This window comes from Felis catus, chromosome B3 (genome assembly GCF_018350175.1).
Source record: "Felis catus isolate Fca126 chromosome B3, F.catus_Fca126_mat1.0, whole genome shotgun sequence".
Classification (NCBI taxonomy): Eukaryota; Metazoa; Chordata; class Mammalia; order Carnivora; family Felidae; genus Felis; species Felis catus.
Genome location: NC_058373.1, coordinates 5,471,695 through 5,498,096, shown reverse-complemented (window position 1 = coordinate 5,498,096; position 26,402 = coordinate 5,471,695). Strand labels below are relative to the sequence as shown.

The 26,402-nt window shown below is 55.9% G+C and overlaps 4 protein-coding genes and 1 long non-coding RNA gene across 17 annotated transcripts in view; 2 read left to right on the top strand and 3 right to left on the bottom strand.

Annotated features, from left to right (window-relative positions):
- The window catches only part of RCCD1 (RCC1 domain containing 1), a 33,925-nt gene extending 31,076 nt beyond the window's left edge, over positions 1–2,849 (bottom strand). For 11 of the 12 annotated variants that reach the window (XM_045058774.1, XM_023254902.2, XM_045058775.1 and 8 more), the window contains exons 1-3: positions 1,298–2,205; positions 804–1,200; positions 529–650 (exon numbers count right to left, since the gene is read on the bottom strand). In XM_045058774.1, coding sequence (XP_044914709.1) covers positions 529–650; positions 804–1,200; positions 1,298–1,478 — 700 coding nt within the window. In that variant the 5' untranslated portion in view covers positions 1,479–2,205. Of the gene's footprint in view, positions 1–528; positions 651–803; positions 1,201–1,297; positions 2,206–2,724 lie in introns of those variants that run through there. The other variant, XM_019831852.3, reaches the window with a different exon arrangement.
- LOC123385797 lies at positions 1,101–5,477 on the top strand. Its single transcript, XR_006598833.1, has 2 exons — positions 1,101–1,231; positions 2,205–5,477. It is a non-coding gene; the product is annotated as an uncharacterized LOC123385797 (long non-coding RNA).
- Positions 3,332–17,488, bottom strand: UNC45A (unc-45 myosin chaperone A). Of its 2 annotated transcripts, none has more exons than XM_003986798.5 (20): positions 17,352–17,488; positions 16,964–17,125; positions 16,694–16,730; positions 16,216–16,391; positions 13,565–13,657; positions 12,940–13,107; positions 11,543–11,711; positions 11,085–11,255; positions 9,683–9,854; positions 8,783–9,083; positions 7,877–7,971; positions 7,505–7,646; positions 6,998–7,138; positions 6,668–6,795; positions 6,415–6,481; positions 5,888–6,001; positions 5,555–5,670; positions 4,588–4,705; positions 4,326–4,481; positions 3,332–4,174 (listed from the first exon to the last, which is right to left on the bottom strand). In XM_003986798.5, exons 1-20 carry the CDS (start codon positions 17,355–17,357, stop codon positions 3,917–3,919), a joined length of 2,790 nt encoding a protein of 929 aa, XP_003986847.2. In that variant the 5' UTR covers positions 17,358–17,488; the 3' UTR covers positions 3,332–3,916. The 2 variants fall into 2 exon arrangements, with proteins under 2 accessions (XP_003986847.2, XP_003986846.2); XM_003986797.5 differs by having other exon boundaries at positions 17,307–17,430.
- Positions 17,489–17,555: 67 nt separating this feature from the next.
- On the bottom strand, positions 17,556–20,068 carry LOC123385796 (protein shisa-like-1). Its single transcript, XM_045058778.1, has 5 exons — positions 19,319–20,068; positions 19,090–19,211; positions 18,644–18,810; positions 18,229–18,439; positions 17,556–17,733 (listed from the first exon to the last, which is right to left on the bottom strand). The coding sequence occupies exons 3-5, from the start codon at positions 18,744–18,746 to the stop codon at positions 17,556–17,558; spliced, it is 492 nt and encodes a 163-aa protein (XP_044914713.1). The 5' UTR covers positions 18,747–18,810; positions 19,090–19,211; positions 19,319–20,068.
- A 119-nt stretch (positions 20,069–20,187) lies between these two features.
- On the top strand, positions 20,188–21,824 carry HDDC3 (HD domain containing 3). The gene is made up of 4 exons (XM_003986796.6): positions 20,188–20,344; positions 20,651–20,706; positions 20,817–21,057; positions 21,364–21,824. The coding sequence occupies exons 1-4, from the start codon at positions 20,233–20,235 to the stop codon at positions 21,492–21,494; spliced, it is 540 nt and encodes a 179-aa protein (XP_003986845.1). The 5' UTR covers positions 20,188–20,232; the 3' UTR covers positions 21,495–21,824.
- Positions 21,825–26,402: the final 4,578 nt, after the last annotated feature.

Below are 26,402 nucleotides of genomic sequence, written 5' to 3'. Positions count from 1 at the left end.
ACCCTTGCAGTGTTTTAGGAAGGCAGCCCTGCCTGGAGGCGGAGGGATGGGCGAGGTGGGAGGCCAACAACAGAAGGTAGAAAACAACTGCAAGTACCGGTGTGAGTGGGTAATGGTTGTGGCAGAGGGGCTGAATTTTTTTTTTAGTGTTTTATTTATTTCTGGGAGAGAGTGCTTGAGCAGGCACTCCTGTGGGGGGGGGGGGTGAGGGGGGAGGGACAGAGGGGGAGAGAGCGAGACAGAGAATCCCAAGCAGGTTCCACGCTGTCAGTACAGAGCCAGACGCCGGGCACCATCTCGCAAACCCTGAGATCATGACGTGAGCCGGTATCAAGAGTCAGATGCTTAAGGGACCGAGCCACCCAGGTGCCCGAGAGGAGCTGAATTTGAAAGGCATGTAGGAGTCCCGAATGACTGAGCTGATTAACGCAGGAGGCCCGGCTAGGCTACCCACCCACACCGGAAAAGAAGAAAGGTTTGGAGCCTTGGAGCCCCGGAGTTTGTCTGGAGAGGCGCTAGGTCACTTACCACTCACACACACGGAGTGCCAGCCCCCTGCAGCCACCTCAGCCATGGGTACGCCCTGCAGCGCCTCCAGCGGCCTCGGCTCCAGCTCGGCCTCCAGAGTCCCGTGGCCCAGCTGTCCATGCCTGAGCAAGGGAGACCCCGGTCAGGTCTCCCCTTCCTTACCGCAATCACGCTCGGCTTAGCCCCACACGGTCACTCCCACGCGGAGCCACGTTTATCTGCCCCCGCCCCCGCCAGAGGCCCACGGGCCACACCTGGCCACGCCCCCCACTCACCGGCCCTGGCCCCAGGAGAACACCTGGCCCGCCTCGTCCAGCAGCAACGCGTGCTCGGCGCCCAGCTCCAGCCGGCGCGCCCGCAGCTCGGGGGCCAGAGGGCTGTAGAAGGGCGGCCGCGGACTCACGTAGGCCCGCCCGCCGGGCAACAGGGGCAGGGCCCCGGCCTGGGGCTCACCGCCCGGTGCGTCTTCCCCCTCGGCCTCCGGCCCCACGGTGTGGGCCCACAGGGGCTCTCCGCTCAGCGCCGAACCCGGCGCCCAGGCCTGCAGCTCCGTCCCGGACCCGCGTCCCGGCCCGGCGCGCAGCACCACGAGGAGCGCCTCCGAGGCCCACGCGTCCCTGCAGCCGCCCGCCGCGCAGCCCGCGGAGCCCGACAGCTCCAGCCGGCCTCCACCTGTGGGGACGGAGAGGGGGCTGGGGAGCGGGTAGGCCACTCACCCGGGGTCGTGACCGGATGGGGGGGCGCGGTTGGGGGGGGGGGGGACGCTCACGGGTCACGAAGGCGGTGTAGCTCCAGCTCGCGCTCACGCGGCAGACGTCCGCGCCCTCGCCCTCGCCCGGGGTCTGCAGCGGCTCGGGGCTGTGCACCTGGCGCCCGCGCCCCGAGCCCAGCGCCTGCCCGAAGCCGCAGAAACCGAAGCCGAACCAGGATCCTCGGCGCTCCTCGGCCATGCTCGGGCGGCGCCCTCTGCTGGCCGCCACCTGAATGGGGTGGGCGGCGGGACAGGGTTAGGAATCCTACCAGATTCAGGGGCTGCCGAGAATGGAGGCACTTTCCCTGTCCTCCCTTGGACTCAAGCAAGCTGGGCGTCGCCCAGAGTGGGCACCAGGTATTTCAGTGGCCTCTCCCTTAGACGTTGGCCTAGGATCTGAGCACCTCCAGCTCCCAATTCCCAGTGTCAGGTACGTTATCCCGTGTAATCTTGGGAACCAGAATTCCCCCCCGCCCCCCATTTGACAGAGGAGACTCCCAGAGAAAGTAGCCTTTACAACCACACTGTGTTCCTCCCACCAGCGCAAAGCGGAGCGCTTGGGAGACAGTGCCCTGTGCAGGTTACAACCAGCTCCACGTTACAACCAGTTCACACGTTTGCCTCTGCAGGTGGCCGTGTCTGTGTTCTTGGCCAATAAAGCTCTCTGAGTCCGATTCCGTTTCTTCAGTTTTACAAAAGCAAGGGGTAGGAAAGGGCGCTGTCTGTACCTACCCCGTCTGCGTGGAACAGATGGAAAAACGGGTTTAAGTACTGGCACATATCACGATAGGCACAAGGGAAGTATTGGTTTATTAAATCCAGTACTTAGAGTGGATTTAAAAAACACCAGTGGTACTGGTTTTCCAGGGACCTATATAAAAATAATTTCAACTGGACCTCACCTAGTCATTTATTCGTTCTACAGGCATTTATTGATTCCTTGCTCGGGGCCGATGAGAAAGACAGCTGTCTGTCCCCGAGGAGCTCACACACAAAGGGGAGACAAATCCACAGTTCAGTGGTTACAAAAGCAACGCCGCTTCTTCCGTACAGCATGCTCGGCCTGATCAGAATTTCACATTTTCAAGCGTTGTAAGTCAGCTACTGGGTCCCTTCTGCGACCAAACCTCCTTGACCCGGACCTGGGCTCCTAATCCCTTCCGTGTAGTCCCAACCCAAGGGAGTCTCTGACCTCGTTCCTGACCCTGTGCCCTCCATGCTCTCGGGCAGCCCCTTCCGACCAGCACTCTAGAGGGAGGAAAAGCGGGGGAGCAGGGCAACCGTCCAGGAACGGCGTGCCAGGCCCTGGAAGGACCCGGCTGACAGCCGCCGCGGAGGAAAGGTTTGAAGAGCCGCGCCCCGAGCGAGGCGCCCATTGGCTGCCGCAGCCTCCCCCGGCCAATCGCCGGCGATGAAGGTGACGTCCCGTTCCGGGCGGCGCTCACCTCGCCGGCCGCGGTCAGCGCTGCGGTCTGTCCAGCTCGAGTTCCGTCAAGCCGGCCCCGGGGCTTGCGCTGGGCCGCTGCGCCCTCGGTGTGAACGAGGTAACCTCCGGTGGGCGCGGGCCCGAGGCAGAGGTCGGGTCGGACGGCCCCGCCCTACGCAGTCACGCGCGGGGCCGCGCAACTCGGGTCAGAATCCAAGTCGAAGGGCTGGCGAGGAGCCACTGCGGAGACACGTGCTCCCTGTCATTCCCCTCACTCCGGGACGGCTGCAGCTCACCCACACGCGCGGGACCGATGCCCAACAGGAAGCAGCCGTACTAGGCGGGAGCCTCGGCGAGCTTAACCTTCCACTGGCTCGGGACCTGTCACTCATCTATGTGAACCAATGAGCCTCAAGCTGGGCTCCCAGAACGGAAGCAGGCTTCTCGCGGACGGCCCGCCCGGGCAGGTCGGGGAGCTCTTGCCCTCACCTGTTTCAGCTAAGGGTTTTTTCCGGGAGGGAAGAGCATGCCCCGAGGACACACCCACCCCAAATCCAGAGCAAGGCCCGAGTGGAGGCCACTGGGAAGTCTCAATACAAAGACAAAAATATTGAAGGGGCAGCATCTAGGAGTCCAAACCCATTTATTCCCAAGCGACGGAACAGATTTTTATTAGCTTCCTAGGTTTACCCCTTGACCCTCGAGCAGAATTAAAAAGCAACTCAGCAGGCTCCAGGGTGGAGAAGCCATTGGCTTCCCTCCGTCCAGGGGGCTGTGCTGTGTAGCTCCGCTCTAGACTCAACCAGGCCTGGCTCACAGCCAGCCCTCCCTGCCTCGGGACAGGGCACACATTTCACTTCCTATACGTAGAGGGTCGAGGCAGTCCCGCTAGCAGGCTCGGGAGTTGCTCCCAGCTGGTGAGGCTGCTTGATGCGCCCTTTCCCAATGCCAGGAACCCACAGGCTGGGTTAGGATGCACCTTCCCCATTCCCAGCTCTCTACAGTAGTACAGGAAAAGGGCTCTGCTGCGTGAGGCTGGAGGCAGTGCTGGCAGAGCAGGGCTGTGACTGAAGGTGGTCCCTGACTTAGCAGAGGACGTCAAAGGGCAGCTACAGACAAGCCAGTGTGCAGCATCCCAGCCCCCACCAGCCCAAGCTGCGTATGTCCTCACTCCTCTGCTGCAACAGGTGACGTGTGCATGAGGCAGCCCCTCATTCTCCATCCTGGTTGGGTTTGATAAGCCCGTATTCCACCGCTTTTGCCAGGCAAGCTGCGGCAGCCCTTGTGACAGGGCTTTCCTTGCCCTTAGCCAGCACCGACAGGATCTCCAGCACTTCGCTCTCCATCAGGCTGCTGGCTATGTCTTTCGAGGCCTCCACCATGTTCAGTGCCACCAAGGCACCCCGGTGCTGCAGCTCCTGGTTGGAGCTTAGAAGCAAGGCCTGCAGGATCTCCAGCCAGTGCGTGGTCTGCGGGAAACAGGGCAGTGCCACCCCCGAGCCACAGGCTCAACCCTGGCAGAAGCACATCTGCGTGCCCTGGGATCCCCCCCAGAACCCACCAACCGCCAGCATGCAGGGAGTTCCTGGCCCACCTTCCCTCCCGCACCGAGGCACTGACCACTTGGGGGATGCGGCTGCAGAGGGAGGGCCGCATGGAGGTGAGCATGGCCAGGCCCCCAGCAGCTGCCCGCCGCAGCAGCTCGTCGTCCTCCCCGCTATACAGCACCAGCAGCTTCAGCCGGTCGTTGCCCTTGGCTTCAAACAGGTCCTGCACCTGCAGCCACAAGAGGGGAGGGGACGGAGTCGGCTGGGGCAAAGCCTGGCGGGACACAGGTACTTCCGCATGCCTGCCCGTCAGGACCACCCGGACCAGCCCTCACCTCCTTGCTCATAGCCAAATTACACATGCACTCCGTGGCTGCCCGGCGGATCATCTCGTGCTCCTCGAACATATAGCCCTCGATCATGGGCACGGCCTTCTCCTTCAGGATCTTCTGCCTGTAGGGCCGAGGGTGGAAAGGTGAGCCTCCGCATCCACCTCCCCCACCCCAGCGTCCCCACACAATCGAGCCCCAGGCCAAGGATTTCCCAGGGGGTATCCAAAGACCCTCCTGCACCAGGTATGAATGGCACTGCTTTCCAGCTTCTTAAGCAGGCCTGGGGGACAGCATGGGACCGTGGAAAATGCTCTACAGTAGGAGTTAGGAGACCAGGGGGCTGGTGATGGTGATGCTAACAGCTAACATTTAAGCACCTACCCTGACCCCGAACTTGGACTATCTTTCTTAGTCCTCACCACGGCCCTATGGTGTAGGTGCAGGTATGATTATAACTGTTTTGCACAAGAAGAGACCAAGGCTGAGTAGTGGATAATGGGGCCAATATCACAATTAGTAGTGACAGCTGACACATGTTGACTGGGCACGTTGCTGGGAGCCACGTTCTGTGTACTAAGTGCTTTTGCCTGCGTTTTCTCATTTACCTCTCCTTGCTACTACCCCTGTAGTACCTATGGGAACTATAACCATCCCATTTCCCAGAAGGAAAATGGAGGCACAGAGCAGCACTCGTTTGAGGTTGAGGTTGCACACCGGTAACCAGTGAAGTCAGGATTTAATAAACCCGGGCAGTCTGACTCTAGAGCTTGCGCTGTCGCTGCCCAATGCCTTGCCCACTCGTGGAACACTGGCCTAGTCAAAACTGGCCTGTCTCCCCAGCTACATAATACACAGAGGTCACCGCGAGGCTCAAATAAAGCAATGACCCAAGAGTGCTCTTCACGCTGTCAAGTGCAGTCCCGGGGTAAATGCCCTCCCTGCCCAGGCCCCCTGTCCCGAGGGACCTTACCGGAGCCTCTCACTGATCCCCGCCAGGTTGGTCAGAGCCATGAGTGCCTCGAAGTTCTGCAAGCCTGAGCAGTTGAGGTGCAACAGGGAGACGAGGGGCCGGACCACCTCGTAGATCTGTGATACATCCACCTGTCAGGGCCACTCGCCCCGCCCCCACCGCCCTGAGGGGCAGAGCCCGCCCTCAGAGAGAAGGCCACCCTCCCCACACCAGGGCTCAGCAAAGCTGCCACCTCCTGTCAGTCCCAAGGAGGAGCCACAGCCCAGGTCAGAGGCCACCAGGACCCAGTGAGAGGTGGAGGAGAGGCCAGGGCTGGGGCAGCAGGACACATACCCGCTCTCCAGGAAAAGTCATCTCTGGGTTGGAGGTGATGGTGAGCTTGGCAAGAGCCTGGGCAGCCTTTGTCTGCCCCACATCAGTGCCTTCCAGGGCCAGTGGGAGCAGAGCCTGTGGGGACAAGCCCATGAGTGTCCGAGACGTGTCCCAGCAGGTCAGGCCCAAACCACCAGGCCCTGAGCCCTGACCGGGTGCTCGCCTCTCTCCTCCCCCGGGCTTGACCACATTGCTCAGATCTCTTCATGTCTCCCAGGCATCCCCTTAAGCTGCCCAGACACTTCGGGAAACACCTATTAAGGGCCAGCCACGGCTTGTGCTGGGCCCCAGACCATGCAGGTCAGTGACACGAGGGAGAGGAGGAGAACTTGGGACCTGAATGGGCACAAACCTGCCCTCGTCGGCATCACTCACTCGGCAGGAGGATGTTCCTGCCGGTCATTCGTAATGCCTTCCGGCCTCGTCTCCAGTGTGGCGGCCGCTGACTCACGTTTTACAGACCACCAGGAAGGAGCGTGCAAGCTTACCTTGCCCCCTCCCTGAGCAACCACAGTGCCGCGGTCTTCTACATCGTCCACCAAAGCCAGGAAGACCCTGCGGGGAGAGGGTGAAGGTGGGCGGGGGCCGGGGCTCCGGCTCACACCGCACCGTCTGGACTCAGCGAAGGCAGGAAGCTACACGGTGGCCCCTCACTCCCAGAGGCCCGCAGCCCCGGGGACCTGCTCCTCTGCAGTTACACGGACCGTCTCGAGGCTTCTGGCTGCGCCGAGGCGGCCTCACCTGGAGAGCAGCTCTCGGCAGGAATTGGTCAGCACGGGGCTCTCGGTCTTCACCATGCACGTCATGGCCGACACCACGCCCGCCGCCAGCAGCTTCTTCACCCGAGCCCGCACGAAACCTGCTTTGTCCTGGGTGGGGAGGCAGCTTATTAGCAGAAGAGCCTTGGCTGGCTGGACAGGAAAAGGGGGACCCTCCGTACAGCACAAACTGATGAACAGGAGTACAAAGGGAAAGAAACTTGCTCACATGGAAGTTTAAGCTGCTGTGGATGCCCCAGGTCAACTGGTCCCAAAGGCACAGAGGCCCCCAAAGCCTCTCAGGCTCGCTCACCTTGGGGTGCTGCTCCGGAACATGCTGCTTGGCGTACTTGGCCAGCTCCACCATCTTGGGGTCCGGCTCCTCATAGTCGTAGCTATTGGTGCAGTTCACCAGTGCCGAGGCCACCGCAAAGAGCACCGACCTCTCCTCGGACTGCCGGCAGCAGAGGGGCGGTCAGCCGGCCATCCCGGGGCAAAGGAGCATGGGGCAAATGCTGCCCAGGCCACCGACTCTACCCCCAGCAGGACCGCTCGGGCACCGGGATGAACGTGGGAACCTCCCAGGCCCAAGCTGGCCCCAGACTTTGGGAGCTCACACACCCGACCCCCCGAACTCCTCCAAAGAGACCATCCATCCTGTCTGACGCTGCGGGTGCAGCCACGGAGCACCCACGCGGGCTGCCAGCCCTCCCCACCCATCCGAGGCCACAAGAGCCTTTGGCCGAGGCCTGCCACAAGAGCTCGGTAAGTTCTAATCCTAGACGCTGTTCCCAGAGGACTCCAGGAAGCCACGAGCTACCCTGCTGAGCTGGAACAGAGCCTTCAGGGCGGCCTCATCTTCCACAAACTCTTCCTTCACATCGGCGTCGAAGGTGAGGTAGGCCAGGCCCTCCACTGCCCAGCGCCGGGTGCCTGCATCGATCAGGTCATTGCACAGCCACCTAGGGACATGTGGGGCGGCGGATGACCATCAGAAGGGCTGGGGGAAGGGGCCGCCAAGACCGAGCGGGCAAAGCCACAGGCTTGTGCACCCCCTCCACGCACGAAGCAGTTCACGTGGCAGGATCCAGGAGGGTCTGCCTGGAGGAGAGCAGGGTCGTGAGGAGGTGCCACCCTCCACCCAGACCTTTCTCTCGAAGGTGGGGAGCCATGGCAACACCAAATAACTCACTTTCGACACTGCTTGGCGAGTTTGAGAGTAGAGCCTTCGGCAAACTGCTTCATGCTGAAGTCCGTCCCTCCAGCCGAGCCGAGCTTGCACAGCCCCTGGAGGAGGCGGCGAGAACCAGCTGTCGGTCTCCGGGGACCGAGGCGGAGCTGGGCTCCTCTGAGCCCGGCTCTCTCCCTGACATTCTGCCCGGCCCTCTGGAGGCCACGCACATCCACCCCAGGCTACCACCTGCAGCACCGGCAGCAAATCAGCTACGGGGGTGGCCACGTGACACACATCTGGAGAGACTGGCGTATCGTCTCCCGCGCAGGCCTGGATCCCAGCCCCTCCAGATCTACACCTGGACTTGCTCTGTTCATTTCCGTGTCAGACAAAGAGCTCTTTACAGGTGGAGCTACGACACGTGTGGCGAGAAGACAGGTGCCTCGGCCAAGGCAACATCCTCCCGGGATGGAGAAGTCGGAGACTAAGCTCATTTTCTCTCTCTGGGTTTTCAGGCCTCCCCAAGGAGGAGGACTGGCTTTCCCAAGCTGCATGGAGGCCATCCAGTGCTCAAGCCACCAGCACCTGGGGCCGCCTGCAGGCCCCGCCTTTCCGCATGGCCCCTCTGACTAGCCTGGCCCGGCGGTCCTCTTCCTCCTCCACCATCTCCTCCTGGAGCTTCTCCTACCACCTCCAGGGGGCAGCATGAGTCCTCTCAGGACGAGGCTCATCTCCCCGACTGGACCATGAGCCCATGAGCCGCGTGGTAGAAGGAGCCAGGGCTCATGTCTCCGGCCTCGAGGAGGCCCCGCACATCCCGTATTTTCACCAGCATGTGCCGGAGCCGCACCCTGAGATACGGGCCACCCGATACCCCCGCCTGCCCGCCCACCCGTGTGCCCAGCCCAGGCCGGCACGTCTCACCACCAGCGCCCGGATCCGGATGCTGTCCTTCTCGCTGCGCTTATACAGGTCCTTCAGCAGCGAGACGCCGTTGGCAGTGATGAACGAGGCCCGCTTGGCCTTGCCGGCCGCGTGGATGAGGGCCTCCACGGCTACCAGCTGCTCTTCCTCCTGCTCAGAGGCACACAGAGCGATCACGCTCTCCATGACGCCACTCAGCTCCAGGGCCCGGTTGCCGGCTTCGCATGGGCCCTGCAGGAGGCAGGACACGGTCTGGATGGCCCGCAGCTTCCCGGCCAGCCCTTGGCCCTCAAACCAGCTCCTGAGGGGCACAGGGTGACAGCTGTCACACCAAAGCTGACATAACGGGACCCTCCTCCCCCCCCTTTCCGTCCACCGGCCAGGCATCTGCACTACTTAGGCGGGAACAGCAAGAAAAGCCACCAATGCGAAGACTAGGACGTTCCCCAGGAGGCCAGCTGCCCATTTTCTCTCTCTGGGCTTTCAGGCCTCCCCTGATTATATGCCTGACATAGGTTACTCTCGCTCACACCACCGTCCATTGCCTTTCCTGTACTCATCAAGACCTGAAATTGTTCTGCTTAGTTTACGATGTGTCTTCAGCCCCACCTGTCGCCTCCTTAAGGGTAGGAGGACTGTCACGCTGCACCACCGTGTGGGAACGGATACACAGCAAGTGCTCAGGAAGCACAGGGAGTGCTCGAGGACATTGCTGCATCGTAGAACGGATCATAGAACGTCCCTGGGGAGGCCACTTTGGGAAAAGAAGTGTCCCTGTCCCCGGCTAGGCCTCCCCCAGGCTGCTCTCCCTGCTGAAAACCTTTCCCTGCCACCCTTCCCTGAGGGGTCAGGACTCCTGTCGGAGCCCCCGGCAATGCGACAAGGGGCCAATTCCCTTACTTGATGTAGTTTTCGCAGAGTCGGTGGAAATTCTCCCTCTCAGCATCACACTTCAGGTCATCGAAAAGCTTGCTGAGGAGGACGGAGGCGCTCATGCGGCTGTTCGCCGTCACCATGAGTTCCCCAGGAGGGTCCTGCACAGAGCCCCCCACCTCCAGAATCTTTTTCAGGCCTGAAAAGACACACTATTTAGGCAGCAGAATGCTAGTTCCAACCCCCAGTGGCAAAGGGAGGATGCTCCCTGGGAGAGGCACGGAGAAGAGGGACCTCTCAGGGACAAGGGCATAGGGCGTGGACAGCCACACGCAAAGCAGGCTCAGAGAGCATGGCCAGCTAACCACCACTGCCTATGGAGGCGGCTCTGGGGTCAGGGAAGGAACTCAGAAGTGAGGACCGCATGGGGGCACCTGGGTGGCTCAGTCAGTTACACATCTGACTTCAGCTCAGGTCATGATCTCTCAGGTTTGTGAGTTCGAGTCCCACATCAGGCTCTGTGCTGACAGCTCAGAACCTGGAGCCCGCTTTGGATTCTGTGTCTCCCTTTCTCTCTGCCCTCCCCCACTCATGCTCTGTCTCTCCTTTCCCTCTCTCAAAAAGAAACATTACAAAATAAATAAATAAAACTAAAGAAGTGAGGACTGCATGGTGGCCCTACCCATGGGGCCAAATGTTCTGGGGACTCTGAGGCTCCTGGTCTGTAAAACCGAAGGGGAAAATCACACCCATGGCTCACACCATGACTGGGACACGGAAGGATGAGCCCCCGATAAATGTATTCATGCAGGGACTTTGCCAAACCTTCCTCACTTACGTTTTAAGGGAAAAGAGAAGTACGAATTAGTTAATGAATATATGCGTGTACGTATGTACGTAATACTCTTTTAAAGTACTCTCTCTGCCCAATGCAAGGCTTGAACTCATGACCCCAAGATCAAGAGTTGGTGTGTTCCACCGACTGAGACAGCCAGGCGCCCTGAGAAGTATGAGAAGTATGAATTTATATAGTAAACTAAGCATTTTTTCTCTGAGTATAGAAGTCTGAATTTATATAGTAAAAGTATGAATGAGAAGTATGAATTTATATAGTAAACTTCTAAGCATTTTTTCTCTGAGTATAGAAGTAATTTACACTCACTGAAAAAACTTCAAACACAGAAAGCTGGTCCAGCCTCCCCCTTAACCTGCGTGCAACGCCTGCTCGATGTACAAGCATGTGCACAAGCTCACGGCTGAAGGGTCTAACTCTGAGTTCTCTAAGGATACGACGCAGCCACAGGGTACACTTCAGTGCAGACAGATGGCAGGGAACACTCCTCACTGGGGATAACTCGGCCCAGTCACCCAAGCAAGATGTAACACATACGCTCAGGAACCTTGTCCTTCTTTAAAACTGATCACCAACCTTGGTCAATGACCCAGAGGGTGAGGCTGTTGTTGGGGTCCTTAAGAGACTTCCGGGGCACTGTTTTAATCAGGAGGGTCAGAGCGTTGTCCCGACCTTGACCAGAGACCCCCACCTCAGTCAGCAGTTCCAAGAGGTTACTGATAAGGATCTTCAGCTCCCGGGCAGGATCTGGCAATGAAAAGACATTAGTGGGCTCCACAGTGGCCCAGCCCTGTCTGGCCCCTGAACTTCCCCTGTAGGCCAGGGAGACACAGAAAAGGGAGACCTGCATCCTGGGCTCTGGCCTGGGCTCCAGCCTTCCCTGCAGGTACCCTGGCTTAGAACCTAGAGTCAAATACTGTCCCCAAGCCACATTCCTCAACAGCCTGCAGCTGCAAAGAGCTGGCTTGTTTGGCTGAGCCCCTTCCCCTCCACGATCGCAGCACCCAAAGGACCGTGGACCTGATTGTACCCACCCACAATGATGGCGCCTTCTTTGCCTCTGAAGCCTTTCTTGACGCCTTCCTTGAGGGCATCAAATATAACCTGCAGCAGGTGGCAGGCAGCCAGGGACACGGCCTGGTTTTCCACGCCCAGGATGGAGACTACCCGCCGAGTTCCCAGCACGCTCAGGGTTGCCACTGTCTGTGTGGGACAGAGAGGGACAGAGCCTCCAGTTGGTGAAGGGCGGCTACAGAGACCCCTAAGTGTGAGTTGCGAGTGTGGCCAGAGGGGGAGAAAACATCTGGGTGGAAGGACCAGCTCCAAGTGGAATCAAAGTGGGCCTGAGGGTGTGGCCAGGGGTAATGCCAGGATTATTCTGCTGGAAAGGCTTCCTAAAGAAAGCATTCCAGAGGCATCCACCACTACCTCTCCTCTCCTCGGCTCCAGTGAGAGGAGACAAGGAACACTGTGGCCCCAAGAACAGCTGCTTTGGTTCGTGTTTCCCTAGCAAGGAGTCACATAAGTCTGGACAAGCTCCGGGACTCAGCTCCAGGGACACCTAGTTCCTTTTCAATGCCAAGTGTGAGGCTCTGTCTACAGTCTGGGCATGTGGACATGCATGGAACAGACTGCAAGGTCTCTCTACCCCATTTCTAAGCTGGATATTCACACTGGCACAGGCAGGAAGGCAGAAGGAGGTAGATGCAATTCGCATGGTTTCACCACTCTTAGTCTTGGGAGACCCAGAAATACAACCTGAGCTTGGCCCAAACATCTTTCACAGAATGTCCCACAGCTCCATCCCTGATCTAGGAATCACGGGTGACTCTGGAAGGAACCAAGGCTCGAGTCCCTGTCCCCTGGGTCCAGCCTGCTCAGGCAAGAGCGAGGGCGCAGGCTTCATCGGGGTAGGACTGTTCTTGTGGAACTGTCTGCACTGGATGTGCCCCGTCTATGCTGAGAATCTGTTCAGGGTCAGGCCCCGCATATGTGGTCACTGTCTCGATGGTCCAGATGCTGTGGGTAACATCACCGACCACATCATTCGCTGGAGGATGCCCCGCAGGGGAAATGCCAGTTTGATGGTTAGGGAAGGACAGGGACCCTTCTCCTGGTACCAAGCTTCTCTCACTGTGTGGACGGTGCGTGAGTCTGGGGCCAAGCATCTCTGAGCCCGCCGCACACTTCAAGGCCCCCAAAAGCAAGGGTTTGGGGTACCGGTGGGCTGCTTTTGCTCTTTTCAGGCCCCAGCTCATCCCAAATCACATTGGGCTTTTTCGAGCTATTTTAATTTTTCCTCTCTTGTTACAGGTCTCCTTGAACTCTGCCTTCAGTTCTTCTGGGAATACGATGAGGGGTGGGAGGGTGGGCGGAGGGAGGGACAGACAGATTGACTGAGGTAGCAACCCCACCCCTCCGCCCCACCTACCCGAGACTGGTGCTCGGAGCAAATGCCGACCAGCGTGCGCAGAGCCGCCAGCATGAGGTCGGCCTCACCCGTGTCCAGCAGGCGTTGTAAGAGCTGAACCCCATTGCTCCGGAAGATCTTCTCAGCCCCGGCATCCTCCCGGGCCAGCACCACCAGGTTCTGGGAAGCCTGTGTCAAAGGAAGTGCGCCACAATGCGGACACTACATGCAGCACAGGCCAGGGCAAGCAGAGACCCTGAGCTCTGGACCTCACTGCTTCCACTCAGCACCTGAGTGACCTTGGCCATAAACTGAACCTCTCTGAACTGCAGTTTCCTCCTCTGTAAGTAGAAGGAAGAGCTTGCTCTCGGGATTGATGGTTAGAGTAATGGAATCCCGAGTCCCTGGCAGAGCCCGCCTCAGTCACCTCCACGGCCCTAGCCCCTGGCAACAAGGCGCTCAATGAACACAGGTTCCCTCTCCGTGCCTCACACTCAGGCCCCAGGCCCTGTAAGCTGTCGCTCAGACTCTGGGAGCTCGGCTGCCAGAGGCACAGCAGCAGCTTCTGGGCCAACATCAGCACACAGGGAGGGGCAGCTCCAGTGGGAGTTCAGCCCCCACTCACTCAGTCCAGACATGGATATACCTTCTGCTTTTTCTCGGTGCCTTTCTCTTGGGGGTCCAAGAGTATCTGAAACATCTGTTCCACTTTGGCGTCCGTCGAGGACATGTACCGCACCTACGACAAACCAACAAGGCATGGAAGAAATCACTCTTTTAGCCAGAGACATCACATTCCCTATTTGTTCTCTTCGGCTCCTCCCACGGCCTGGCTCCGGTCTCCGGGAGGCACAGCTAGGACATTTGGGTTTAGGGCGGGCACCAAGCTACCTTGGGCAGGAAGAGACTCGCCTGGCAGCTTCACCCAAACTTCCCGCGGCTGTTTTCCTTTCTGAGCGGCTTCCCGCTTGGGCAGGACAGGTGGCGCCAATGCTGAAGGCAGTGCCATTCAGGAGGGCGGGCATCCTGTTGGCCATGAGGCAACCCATTCCCACTGCTACCCTCTGTGCTGTGGCAGCCTGGGTACTCTGCCCACGACACAGAACTCGGCATTGACGCCTGCTGCAAGGGAGCCAGGAGATCAGGAGGTAGTTGCTAATGCTCCCTGTGGCTCCAGAACTCTCCTCTGACAATTTCTTTCTTTTTTTTTTAATGTTTATTTATTTTTGAGAGAAAGAGGGTGCAGGTGAGGGACAGAGAGAGGGAGACAGAGGATCTGAAGCGGGCTCTGCGCTGACAGCAGAGAGCCCGATGCGGGGCTCAAACTCACCAACCGTGAGATCATGACCTGGGCTGAAGCCCGACGTTTAATCGACTGAGCCACCCAGGTGCCCCTCAATCAGATTATTTAAAAAACTTGTCAGAAATCGGGGCACCTGAATGACTCAGGCAGTTAAGCATCGGGCTTCAGCCCAGGTCATGATCTCAAGGTTCGTGAGTTCAAGCCCCGCATCGGGCTCCCTGCTGTCAGTGCAGAGCCCGCTTCAGATCCTCTGTCTCCCTCTCTCTTTCTGCTCCTTCCCTGCTCACTGTCTCAAAAATAATAAATGAAATAATAAAATAATCTGATTAAGACCATCCTAGGCCCTCCCCCCACCCAGGGTTACGGACAGGGGCACATACCTAGCCCGTGCACCACTCCCGGCTTCCCCCTTTGCATTCAGGGCAGACGGACAAATCTGTCATGGCACATTCTGCTAGCCCCGGGCCACCTGCTTCCTAATCCTTCTCAACACAGGGCCCTAGGCAGCTCCTGCTGACCACACAGAGCTGGCATGGAGACATAACGATGTGCCTTCCCAGGTCTCAAGCTTTCAGTAAGGTGACTGCCATGGTATTTCCTGCTTTCACTGTGCCAGCGTTGTAACATCACGTTATCTGATTAATTCAAGCTTGGGCATTGTTCAAGATGGTCTTCAGATATTTTTTCTCCTAAGGTAACTTTTAAACATATGTACTGTACAAACAATGTCTGTTCCTAGATCATAAAGGTAATGGATGAAGCAAAATCTCCTTTGAAAAACCCCATCGGGAGGGAGGGGGGAACTGACTGGCTCAGTCGCTTAAGGGTCCGACTCTCGATTTCGACCCAGATCATGATCTCACAGCTGTGAGATCGAGCCCCACCTTGGGCTCCACACTCAGCGTGGACAGAGCCTGCTTAAGATTCTCACTCCGACTCCCTCTGCCCCTCCCCCACTCGCCTGAGCGCACTCTCTCAAACAAAACATCAATCTACTCCTTTACCAAGGAGTCATGCTGTTATCATTCTGACGTCTATTTTTAAAAAGATTTTTCTTCATATTTACACACCCAAACGGACCCACAGAAAAAACATGGTATCATTTTGAGGGTGTATGTGGGGTAGTGTTTTAACATAAAGGATATCATACAGTGTGTGTTATAGCCCACTTTGCTTTCTCATTTAACAAGTAGCCTCTTTCCACCTCTGTACACGTGCATCTACCTATTCTTGGTGACGACGGCATAGGAGTCTATAGTAAGGGCAGCACCCGGTTTATTTAGCCATTCCCCTATTGCCGGCGGTAAGACAAAGCTCCAATTTGATTTTTCATTACTACAAACAAGTCTGAAATAAACACACACACGCCTGCTTGTGTACATGCGCAAAGCTTCTCTAGGGAAGGCAACAAGAAGTAAACATACTAAATCACAGATATGCTCATTTAAAATTTTAAGACATATGCTAAGGAGATGTGCCAATTTATACCAACTCCAGCAGTGGGTGAGCAAGCCCACCACTTAAGTGTCTGCCTCCCTAATTCTAGCAGAGTGTAAAAGCTTAAAAAGTTTGCCAAACGAGCGCCTGGGTGGTTCAGTTGGTTAAGCGTCTGACTCCAGCTCAGGTCATGATCTCGCGGTTCATGACTTCGAGCCCTGCCTCGGGCTCTGTGCTGACAGCTCAGAGCCTAGAGCCTGCTTCATATTCTGGGTCTCGCTCTCTCTCTGCCCCTCCTCCACTCGCTTGCGCTCTCTCTCTCTCTCTCAAAAATATATAAACATTAGGAAGAAAAAGCTTGCCAAAGAGACAACCAAAAAACGGCACGTTGCTGTTATTTCTGTTTGCTTTTCCCTAAATACTAGCAAGACTGAGCCTCATTCCATAAGCTCATTTGCCATCAGTATCTCCTCTCTGTGTTTACACCCTTTGCCCAGATCCATTGGCCAATGTCCCTCTACCACCTCTCTCTCCTCCACCCCATGTCATTTACATACCTTCTCCTGAATCTGGCCCCCGATGTTTCTCAGGGCCTCCTGGAAAACTTTGTTCTTGGGCTCCAGGCTCACACATCTCTGCAGGTCAAGGACAGCCTGGTCAAGACGGCCCAACTTCTCTAGGGCTTGGCTGCGCCGGTAAAGTGCTTTGACATCCCCTCCGTCCTTTTCAATGGCTGAGTACAAACGGGAGCTCCGTCAGCACCCATGAGGCCACCAATCTCCAGGCAAGAGCGGTAGGGGAAAGATCTCGAGGGCCAGAGGAAGGTGGGGGGACAGATGTGGGACTCAGTAATCCAGCCTCAGAAAAGGTGAGGGTAGCTGCAGAAAAGGAAATGCCCAAGGAAGTGGGAAAGAAAGAAAGCAGAGGTGTTTCAGGGGCCAAAGGAAAAGGAGAATGTGAACATGCAGTGCTCCCAGAATCCCTGCCCCCCAGGAGAAGCCCCACAGCTCCACACCACCGCCCACAGTCCCCTACCTTTGGACGCTTCGGTTTCGGCTTTGTCGTAATCTTCCTGCAAGAAGAGGTTCAGGGGCTTGAGAGGCTGGTCATCTCCCTTTCCCAGCACTAGCGGGGCAGCAGGGTAGTTCCCTAGAGCCACTCGATTCACCACCACCCGGAGGCCCAAGAGACATCAGACCGGTGTAGGTGGCCTGGGAAGGTGAATGCCCAACCGGGGCCCAAGCAGCAGCGAGACGGGGAAACCGGGCCGTGGCAGGGCAGAGGAAGGGCAGTGGGCTCCCTCACCAGCTTCAGGTGGCAGGCGGCCCGGTTTCGGTGCAGGATCGCCTGGTCCTGAGGCGTCGCACCCAGACCCAGGGCCTGAGTGTAGGCCGTCAGGGCGCCCTCGTAGTCCCCGCATTTGAACAACTCGTTGCCCTCCTTCCGCAGCTGCTCCACCGAGCTGGCCTGTGGAGAGAATGGGTGGAAACACTGCGGGTGGGCTCCAGCCAGGGCCAGGGAGCTGGGAGAGAGGAGACTGGGGGTCAGGGGCAAATCCCATGGAGGGCCAAGACTTGGGGAGAAGGAGGGTCGGGAACGGTCAGAACAGGTGGGAAGTAGCCATGGCGCGGGCGGGACGGGTACGCACCCCGGGGGCAGCCGGCCGGGGCTCGGGGGTGCCTGGACCACTCACAGTCATCGCGGAGCCAGAGTCCAAGGCGCGCGCAAGCGCAGTCTCTGGGGCGGGGGTGGGATCAGGCTCCGGAATCTGACGTCGGCCGCCCCGCCCCGGTCCTGCGTCAGAGCGGGTGTCGGGGAAGGGGCGGGGCCAACGCGAGAGCGCGCCGGGCGAGGGGGCGGGGCTCGGGGCCGCGGCGCAGAGTAGCCGTGGGCGCGCCTAGTGTGTTCCAGCCGAGATCCGCAGGGGGCGCGCGGCAGAGGACCCAGAGGGAGGCCCGAGGCTGCCTGGGCGCCGACCCCTTGCCCGACTGCGGCAGAAGTGCACGAGGTCGGCGGTCATCAGGGCCACGAGCAGCAGGGTATAGAGGCCCAGCGCTAGGAGCGGACCCCGGCCCCTGTGGGAGAGGCGAGAGTGTCAAGGTGCTGGCCCTAGCCGCGCGCTCATTGCTGCAGCCTTTGGGTTACTGAGCCCCTTAGAGTCCGGAGAAAGCTCGGGACACCCCTCTCCCCAGATAAATATAGAATTCCTAACTAGAAATTCAGAGGGCTCGCAGGTGCCGTGAAACCATTCATGGACGGATTCAGGATTGAAAACCCCACCCACAACGGGTGTAATCCTCCTCGGACTACAAAATCCTCTTAGTCTAGACACCCGTCCCACCCCGCCCCAGCCCCTCGATGCATGCAGTGGCTCCCTGTTACCCGCTTCCACAGCCTCCTGAACTTCCTCCACAAAACTGTTTGTAAGCATGCATTCACGCGATTTTCTGTTCGAAGTCGGCCCCTCCACTAGTCTGTACTAAGCCCTCCATCACAGAATTTAAAAACAGAGCCCCGGATGCTGGAACACCCTGTCTGGATCCCAGTGGCTCTGGGGCTGGTGTTCTCACCTGAGGAGGGGTGGGGGCGGAAGGGCGGACAGGTTGACCTGGTACAAGGCCTCAAATTCAGCCCGGGTGCAGCAGGAGCCCCCTGCAGACTGCAGGTGACAGCAGTAAGCTTCCTCCGGGGTATCCGACAGCCGAGGACAGAAAAAACCGGGGTAGTGGCGGCCATCAGCATCCCAGCTAGTCTGGCACAAGTGGGGGTGGTGGGCCAGTGCTGAAGGGAGGAGCAAGGGGGCTGGAGACGGGCAAGAATGGTCTGCCCACACCCCACGTCGACCCCTCTGGAGAGTGAAAAGGACCGTTCTCAAAAGCGCAGATTCCTTTCTCCCCACAAGCTCCCCAGAGCAGCCCATCCCCTGCTGAAAAGATAGGGGATCTGAAGAGGGGCACGCGCAGAGGGGAGAGGAGAACGCTGTACCTGAAAGAGAGATGGGCTGAGCAAGCGTCACCCAGCTGAAAAGCAGCAGTAGCCCCGCGCTGAGGGCTGTGAGCAAAAGGCCCAGCCTCCTCTGAAAGTCCATGCGCGGTCACCTCCACCCCGGTCCTGGCGGTGGGAACCCCGACATCTCTCTTTCTAAGCCATGGCTGCAGACAGTAAGGAAATAAAAATCAAAACCACAAGGCCCCTGGGCACCATTAATACAAACCTGAAGCTTCTCTGTCACCAACCTCTAGAGAGAGATGAAAGGGACTGAGTTTCTATCTTCTGATGGAAAACATGGGGACTGTGTCTCCAAGCTGCCTAAGGTTTTCTGAGCTGAAGGGGGAAAGCCTCAGAAGGCCGGAAGGCAGAAGCAAGCATGAGAGGGAAGCTGGGCCATGAGCCTGACGAACAGACAAGCGTTTCTGTCTACGCACTCTCACCTTCCAGGCTGTTGTGGAAGCCTTGGGAATTCGGATCGTTCCATTTCAGGCCCCAGGGACCTCAGTGACAGCTCTGGAGCTTTCCTTCCTAACTTCTGCATCATGACAACCACCAAGACTAGCTGAAAAACAAGGGCAAGTCCTTCCATTAACTTTTCCCTTGAGCCCTCATCTGCCCCAGCTCCCAGCCAAAAGCACAAAAGCTACCAGTCTGATTGGAGAACTGTACCTCACAACTAGCCAGTCCCAGTGCACAGGAGAAGCTCTTCCAGGGTCTCCGGGTCTCTCTTGCCCCTTAAACCTCATAGATACCATCTGCGGTGACAGGGGATTTCTCTAGGAGGCTGATGGCCACCAGCCAGCAGTGTTAAGCGTTATCCTAGGGCCTACTGAGGCCTGACAATGCCACGCTCCCAGAACAGCAAGACAACAGTTATCACCCGAGGGGCCCACAGGAGGTGCCTGGGGACTGAAGCAGGAACACTTATGGCACAAGAAAGAAATGCAAACATTTTGTCTAGGCACCTGAGAACAAAGAAGACAGGTCTTGCAGAAACATCACTGCCGCCTGTGAGTCTACTGGGCAGGCTTCTAGTGTAGGCTCCAATTTCCAGAAGATCAGGCCCAAAGGTGAGGCTCCCATGCCCATAGCACCCAGTCCCATCCCTGCAGGGAAAACCGCTTTTGGACCACTTTGAGAATTTTCAGAGCATTGACAGATTGAAGGTTGTCTTTTCATGGGAGGAGAGGATCCTCCTGGGAGAGGCTGTCTTTGACCCCAGAGGCTAGGTGAACGCCCTTCCTCCAAGGTACCATAGCCCCCTATGTCTTCCAGCCCTGGATGTGGCACACTGTGAGGACACTGTCTTATTTCTTGTTTGTCTTCCTCCTTCCCCGAGACTGTGGCCTCCCAGGGAGCCCCGCCACGTTCTTCCTGCACCTTCCGGAGAGCGCCTGCGCCAGGGCCTGCGATGCTGAGGGCAGCTCCCAAACTCCCTTACTCTCTCCGCCAGGGTATCAGCTGCAGAGAACCAGTGAGCCAGAACCCCCACCCCGGCCTCCGAGGCGCCAGGGGGCGCTGTGAACGCTCCGTCTCGGGCTCCAGGGGCCCTGGGGACCTCAGTCGCCTGCCCCACCCCGGCGATGGGCTCCGAGGCCACGCAGCTAGTGGAGGCTGCCGACTTCGCAGCTCGCAAGCACCGACTGCAGCGGCGGAAGGACCCCGAAGGGACACCCTACATCAACCACCCTATCGGTGGGCGCACCGCCTCGGGAGCAGCCGCAGCGGCGTCTAGGGGGTGGGGACCGGGACGGGAACGCGGAGGGCCTACACCTCATTGAGCACCTGCTCTGTACCAGGCTTTGTGCCAGGCACCTTTCGTGTTTAAGCCTCAACCCGGGGCGGTAGGCATCACTGTTCCTCTGCACAGTTGACACCCAAAGAGAGTAAAGGACTTGCCCAAGGTCATCTGGCTAGTGAGAAGCCACATCTGGCTCTACAGAATCCACAACACGCAGCCTGGGACTCCCTCAGTTCTGACTTCCTGCTTTGCCCCGTCAGGTGTGGCTCGGATCCTGACCCATGAGGCGGGAGTCACTGACATTGTGGTGTTACAGGTAACTCTCGTCGTTCCTCCACTAGGAGCTAGGGTGGGGATCAGGGGCCCCATTCAGCCCTGAGCACCCCTTGGCTGGAGCCGCAGGGCTAAGCGGAAGCCTGTCCCCAGGCAGCGCTGCTCCATGACACAGTGGAGGACACAGACACCACCCTGGATGAGGTGGAGCTGCACTTCGGGGCACAAGTGCGGCGCCTGGTGGAGGAGGTAACAGATGACAAGACTCTGCCCAAGCTGGAGAGAAAGCGGCTGCAGGTGGAGCAGGCTCCCCACAGCAGTCCCGGGGCTAAACTGGTGAAGCTGGCAGACAAGCTGTACAATCTGAGGGACCTGAATCGCTGCACCCCAGAGGGTACGCTCCCCCCACCTGCCCTGAGGGGAAGGGGAGGGACGCCCACCTTCCCCAGGCACAGGTTGGTCAGTTCCCCTGGAAAGAAAAGAGCCTGGGCTTTCTTGCTGACTCCCCAAGCTAATACTAGACCACTCTGGTCTCCTTTCACACCGTAGAAATAACAGTAACTGGGCCCAGGGCAAGTGTTCTGGACAGATCCCATCAGGCACTCATCTCACGGCCGTGCACCACGCCCTCCAGGAAGTGGGCAAAATCCAATACTGTCCTGGATGTCCTATGAGCAGTTTTCTGTCCGTTCTCATGCAGGATGGTCTGAACATCGAGTCCAGGAATACTTCGAGTGGGCGGCGCAAGTGGTGAAGGGGCTTCGGGGAACAAACCGACAGCTGGAAGAGGCTCTAAAGCAGTTGTTTAAGGAGCGGGGGCTGACACTCTGAGCAGTGCTTGCAGCCACCAGGTGGCCCAGACTTCAGCCTCCTCCGGCCAGAAAGGAATCATATTCCAACCTTTTGGTGCCTCTGGATCTCACTCCCTGATTTATTCAGCCCAGATATCTCTCAATGTTTCCTGCCAACTAAGCTGAGCCCTGGATTGAGGAAATCAGATGCAGCTCATCCATCTCTAACGCATTTACTGCCCCTTCTCCTTGGGTCTCTGCTATTTTGCATGGGCCAAAACCCTGCCCCCCTCCCCCCCCCCGGGACTTGGGCTTATATAAACACGCATAAGTCATTATGGAAAATAAAACATTTTGGGTAAAGTTTTAAGTTCTTGCTGCTCCTTCCCCAACCTCCTGAATGGGGAACTGGGATGCGGGATTCAGCATGGCAGGGTTCCAATTGTGTGTCCCCCGGGGAAAGGTTCCTCAGGTTGAGCGCCTCAACCCCTCTGAGCCTGGTTTCCTTAACAGTGAGACAGGCTGTGTAATTATTAGGGTTAGATTATGTGACGTCTCAGATGGAGCCTGACACATAGGTGCTCAAAAAATGGTAGTCGTCGTCCTCCTGAAGAAAACGGGATGGGATGACTGACGTTTTGGAAAGGAATGCCACCTGCTTACTGGCTGCTCTTGCTGAGCCCTGGAGAGACCCCAGGAGCAATATGACAGGACCGGTGGGGGACTGCGGGTCCCAGACCGCAGCCCATCCCAGGTCTCAGCGCTAGCCTTCTGCCAGTGCCTTGGGTTGCTAAGTGACATGGACTTCCGGGCACCTCCGGAAGTGGTCGAGGCGGCCCAGCCCGGGAGCACTGGGGTGGGCGGAGTTTAGGGTAGGGGGCGGGCCGCTTCGTGGCGCCGCGGGCAGAGGTCTTCCGGTGAAGGGTTTTTGGTCACTGCTGAGCAGCTGGGGCTTATTGGCCCCTCGGAAAGGGTACGCCTGGGAGGTGAGGAAATCGTTGTTAGGTCAAAGGCCATTTCGTGCTAGACCACGATGGTTACGTACCCAACGAACGCCCATCGCGGTGTCTGTGGGGGGGACAATGGTGAAGGGCAACAAGGTGGCCTTTAAAAGGAAAGGAGTTTATTGGGGCGCCTGGTGGCGCAGTCAGTTGAGCTTCCCACTTCCGCTCAGGTCATGATCTCACGGTTTTTGAGTTCGAGCCCCGAGTTCGACAGCTCAGAGCCTGGAGCCTGACTCGGATTCTGTGTCTCCCTCTCTCTGCCCCTCCCCTGCTCTCACTCTGTCTCTCTCAAAAATAAATATTAAAAAAAATTTTTTAGGGGCGCCTGGGTGGCTCAGTCGGTTGAGCGTCCGACTTCAGCTCAGGTCACGATCTCGCGGTCCGTGAGTTCGAGCCCCGCGTCGGGCTCTGGGCTGATGGCTCAAAGCCTGGAGCCTGCTTCCCATTCTGTGTCTCCCTCTCTCTCTGCCCCTCCCCCGTTCATGCTCTGTCTCTGTCTCAAAAATAAATGTTTAAAAAATTTTTTTTAATAAACATTTTTTTAAAAAAGTATAAAGGAATCGAGTTTCAGGACCATCCCAAGTAAACAGATCAGCAGAGTTCAATGTAATCCTCTTAAGGCAGACTGGGGTGTGGTATGTTTTGGAGAATTTTGGTTTTAGTTTTTTAATAAATTAGTTTGGGGGGGGTAGGATTACAGGATTTTTAAAAATTTTATTCCCTTAAACTTTATACACACACACACATACACATATATACACACACATGTAATAAATCTACAGTTTTTAAGTGACCTAAAATTAAGGCTTCACGACAATAAAAATCACCCTACTGAACGCTGGGGTAAATTGTCACAAGGTGCTTGCTGTTTTACAAAAACACCTTTTAACTTGTGTTACTTCATCTGTTCTTTATAATAACCACATGAGACAGTGAAGGGTGGGGATACTGTTCTCCTTTCACAGAGACAAAATGCAAGGCTCAGGGAGGTGAGAAGACTTGTTAACGATCAAATAGAGGGACAGTAACAGAAGACCACAATCCCCTCTCTTTTTGGACATTACTGGGCCTTTAAATTTTTTTTTTAAGTTTATTTACTTATTTTTAAGTAATCCCTACACTCAACATGGGGCTGGAACTCACCATGCCAAAATCAAGAGTCTTGCTCTGCTGACTGAGCCAGCCAGACGCCCCCTACTGGGCCCTGCCCCGCCCCCCCCCCCCCCCCCCCCGCGTCTCTGCCCCGGGCCTTTATTTATTTATTTATTTATTTATTTATTTATTTTTTAAATTTTTTTTTTCAACGTTTATTTATTTTTGGGACAGAGAGAGACAGAGCATGAACGGGGGAGGGGCAGAGAGAGAGGGAGACACAGAATCAGAAACAGGCTCCAGGCTCCGAGCCATGAGCCCAGAGCCTGACGCGGGGCTCAAACTCAGGGACCGGGAGATCGTGACCTGGCTGAAGTCGGATGCTTAACCGACTGCGCCACCCAGGCGCCCCCCCGGGCCTTTATTAACCAGACAAAAGTGACCACACTGAGATCAGCTCAAACTACTGGACATAGTAAAGATCAGGTCTGAAGTGGCTAGTGGGGCTGGATGATGAGTCCAAGGCCTCCCTAGATGTTTGATTTGAGCCAATGTAGTAGGTATCTGTTTTTTTAATCTGTTAAATATGTATTTTTGAACAACCAGAAACTTCAAAGTTCGAAGTACAGAATAAGGAACTTCTTCCCCTGAGCCATTTGAGATTATGGGCATACCTTGAAGACATCGTGGGTTCTGTTGCAGACCACGACAATAAAGAGAATTATCACAATAAAGCGAGTCAAATGTACTTTCTGGTTTCCCAGTGCATATACAAGTTAGGTTTACATTATACTGCAGCATATTAAGTGTGCAACAGCATTAGGTCTCTAAGAAAATAGTATATGTACCTTAATTTTAAAATACTTTATTGCCAAAAAAAAAAAAAATGCTAACCATCATCTGAGCCCTCAGTGAGTCATAATCTTTTTGCTGGTGAAGTATCTGTCTTGATGGCTGCTGACCAGGGTGTTGGTTGCTGAAGGTGGGGTGGCTGCGGCAGTTTCTTAAAATAAGACAGTGAAGTTTGCCGCACTGACTGACCCTGCTAATGATTTCTCTGTAGTGGACAATGCTGTGTGATAGCATTTTACCCACAGTACTACTTTTAAAATGGGAGTCAACCCAGATTTAAGTAATATTGCAAATCCTTTGTTGTCATTTCAACAGTCGTCACGGCATCGCACTAGTAAATTCCATCTCAAGAAACCACTTTCTTTGCTTATCCACAGGAAACAACTCCTCCTCGCCCAGTCACGGTTGATCCTGAGAGTGCAGTGACGACGACTCAGGCCCATCTTCAGGCTCCACTTCTGATCCTAGTTCTTTTGCTGTTGTTTCCACCGCGTCTGCAGTGACTTCCTCACGGAAGTCTTGACCCTCTCAAAGTCATCCGAGAGTTTGGCATCAGTATTTCCCAGTTGGAATCCTGTTAATGTTGATATTTTGCTTTCTTCCCGTGAACCTTGCATGTTCTTAATGGCATCTAGAGTGGTGTGAATCTTTTCCAGAAGGATTATTGCCTGTGCTTTTGGTGTCCTAAGAAATCACTGCCAGATTCCTCATTAAGATTTCCTCCTATTTTCTTCTAAGAGTTTTATAGTTTTAGCTGTTACATTTGGGCCTTTGATCCATTTTAATTTTTGTATATGGTGTAAGACAAGCTTCCAACTTCATTCTTTGGTATGTGGCTATCCAATTTTTCCAACACCATTTGTTGAAAAGACTGTCCTTATAGTACTTGGAGTATTTTATCTTAAGTATATATCACTCTGTAAACTTTTTTTTTTTTTTTTTTTTAAGCAATCTCTGTACCCAGTGCTGGGCTCAAACTCACAACCCCGAGACCCAGAGTCGCATGCCCTACCAACTAAGCCAGCCAGGCACCCCTGTAACTTTCTTTTCCTTTAGCAATGCTCATGAGATGTATCATGTTGATGATCATAAGTGTTTAGCTCATTCCTTTGAACTACTTTATAGTATTTTGCCATATGAATGGACAGTATTTTATTTATGCATTCCCCTTTCTGATAGACAATTAAGTTTTGTTTTCAGCTTTTCACTACACCATGTAATGCTCCAGTGAACATCCTCATCCTCAAAAATTCCTTTGTGCGTGTGAATCTTGAGGTGTGCTTATATTTCTTCTGAACAAGGACCCCTGGAATAACACTTAACATTATTGCTATCTAGAATTCTCATTCTGGTTCTTTTTAAGCTATATTATAATTTATAGCCAGTGCTTATTAGGTATACCCCCCCCTTGGTTGATGCACCCTGGATTTTTTCCCAAGTACACCTTTTTTCTTCCACTGAAGTTTTGCACACTGCAAACTCTCAGCCTTTGGATGTCTGAAATGTGATTTCCCCCTCACTCTGAATGACAGTGTAGCTAATACCAAATCCAGAGTTAGTGGTTATGTTCTCTAAGTGTGAATGTACTATTTCTTGGTCTTCAGGTACCCTGTTCACTGTTGCTAACTGTCTGCTGTCATCTGATAGTCTTTCCTTATGGAGTTTCTTTCCTAAAAATCTGGTTGATTTTTAGGGATTTATTTGCAATGTATGTAGGTGAGGATTGTTTTTTTTAATGCACCTTTCTTGGAACTTGGGTGAGTACTTTCACCACAAGGAAGCACACCTGTCTTTCTTCGTTTCTGAAGAGTGCCTCCACTTTCCTTTTGAAGGCTTCCTCTTCCCTATTCACTAGTCTCTCCTAAAAGAGCTACTAAACATTACGGTAATGCTTCTAAATCTATCTGCCAGATTTCTTTTTTTTTTAATTTGTTTTTGAGAGAGAGAGAGAATGGGGGAGGCACAGAGAGAGGGAGACAGAGGATCTGAAGCAGGCTCCA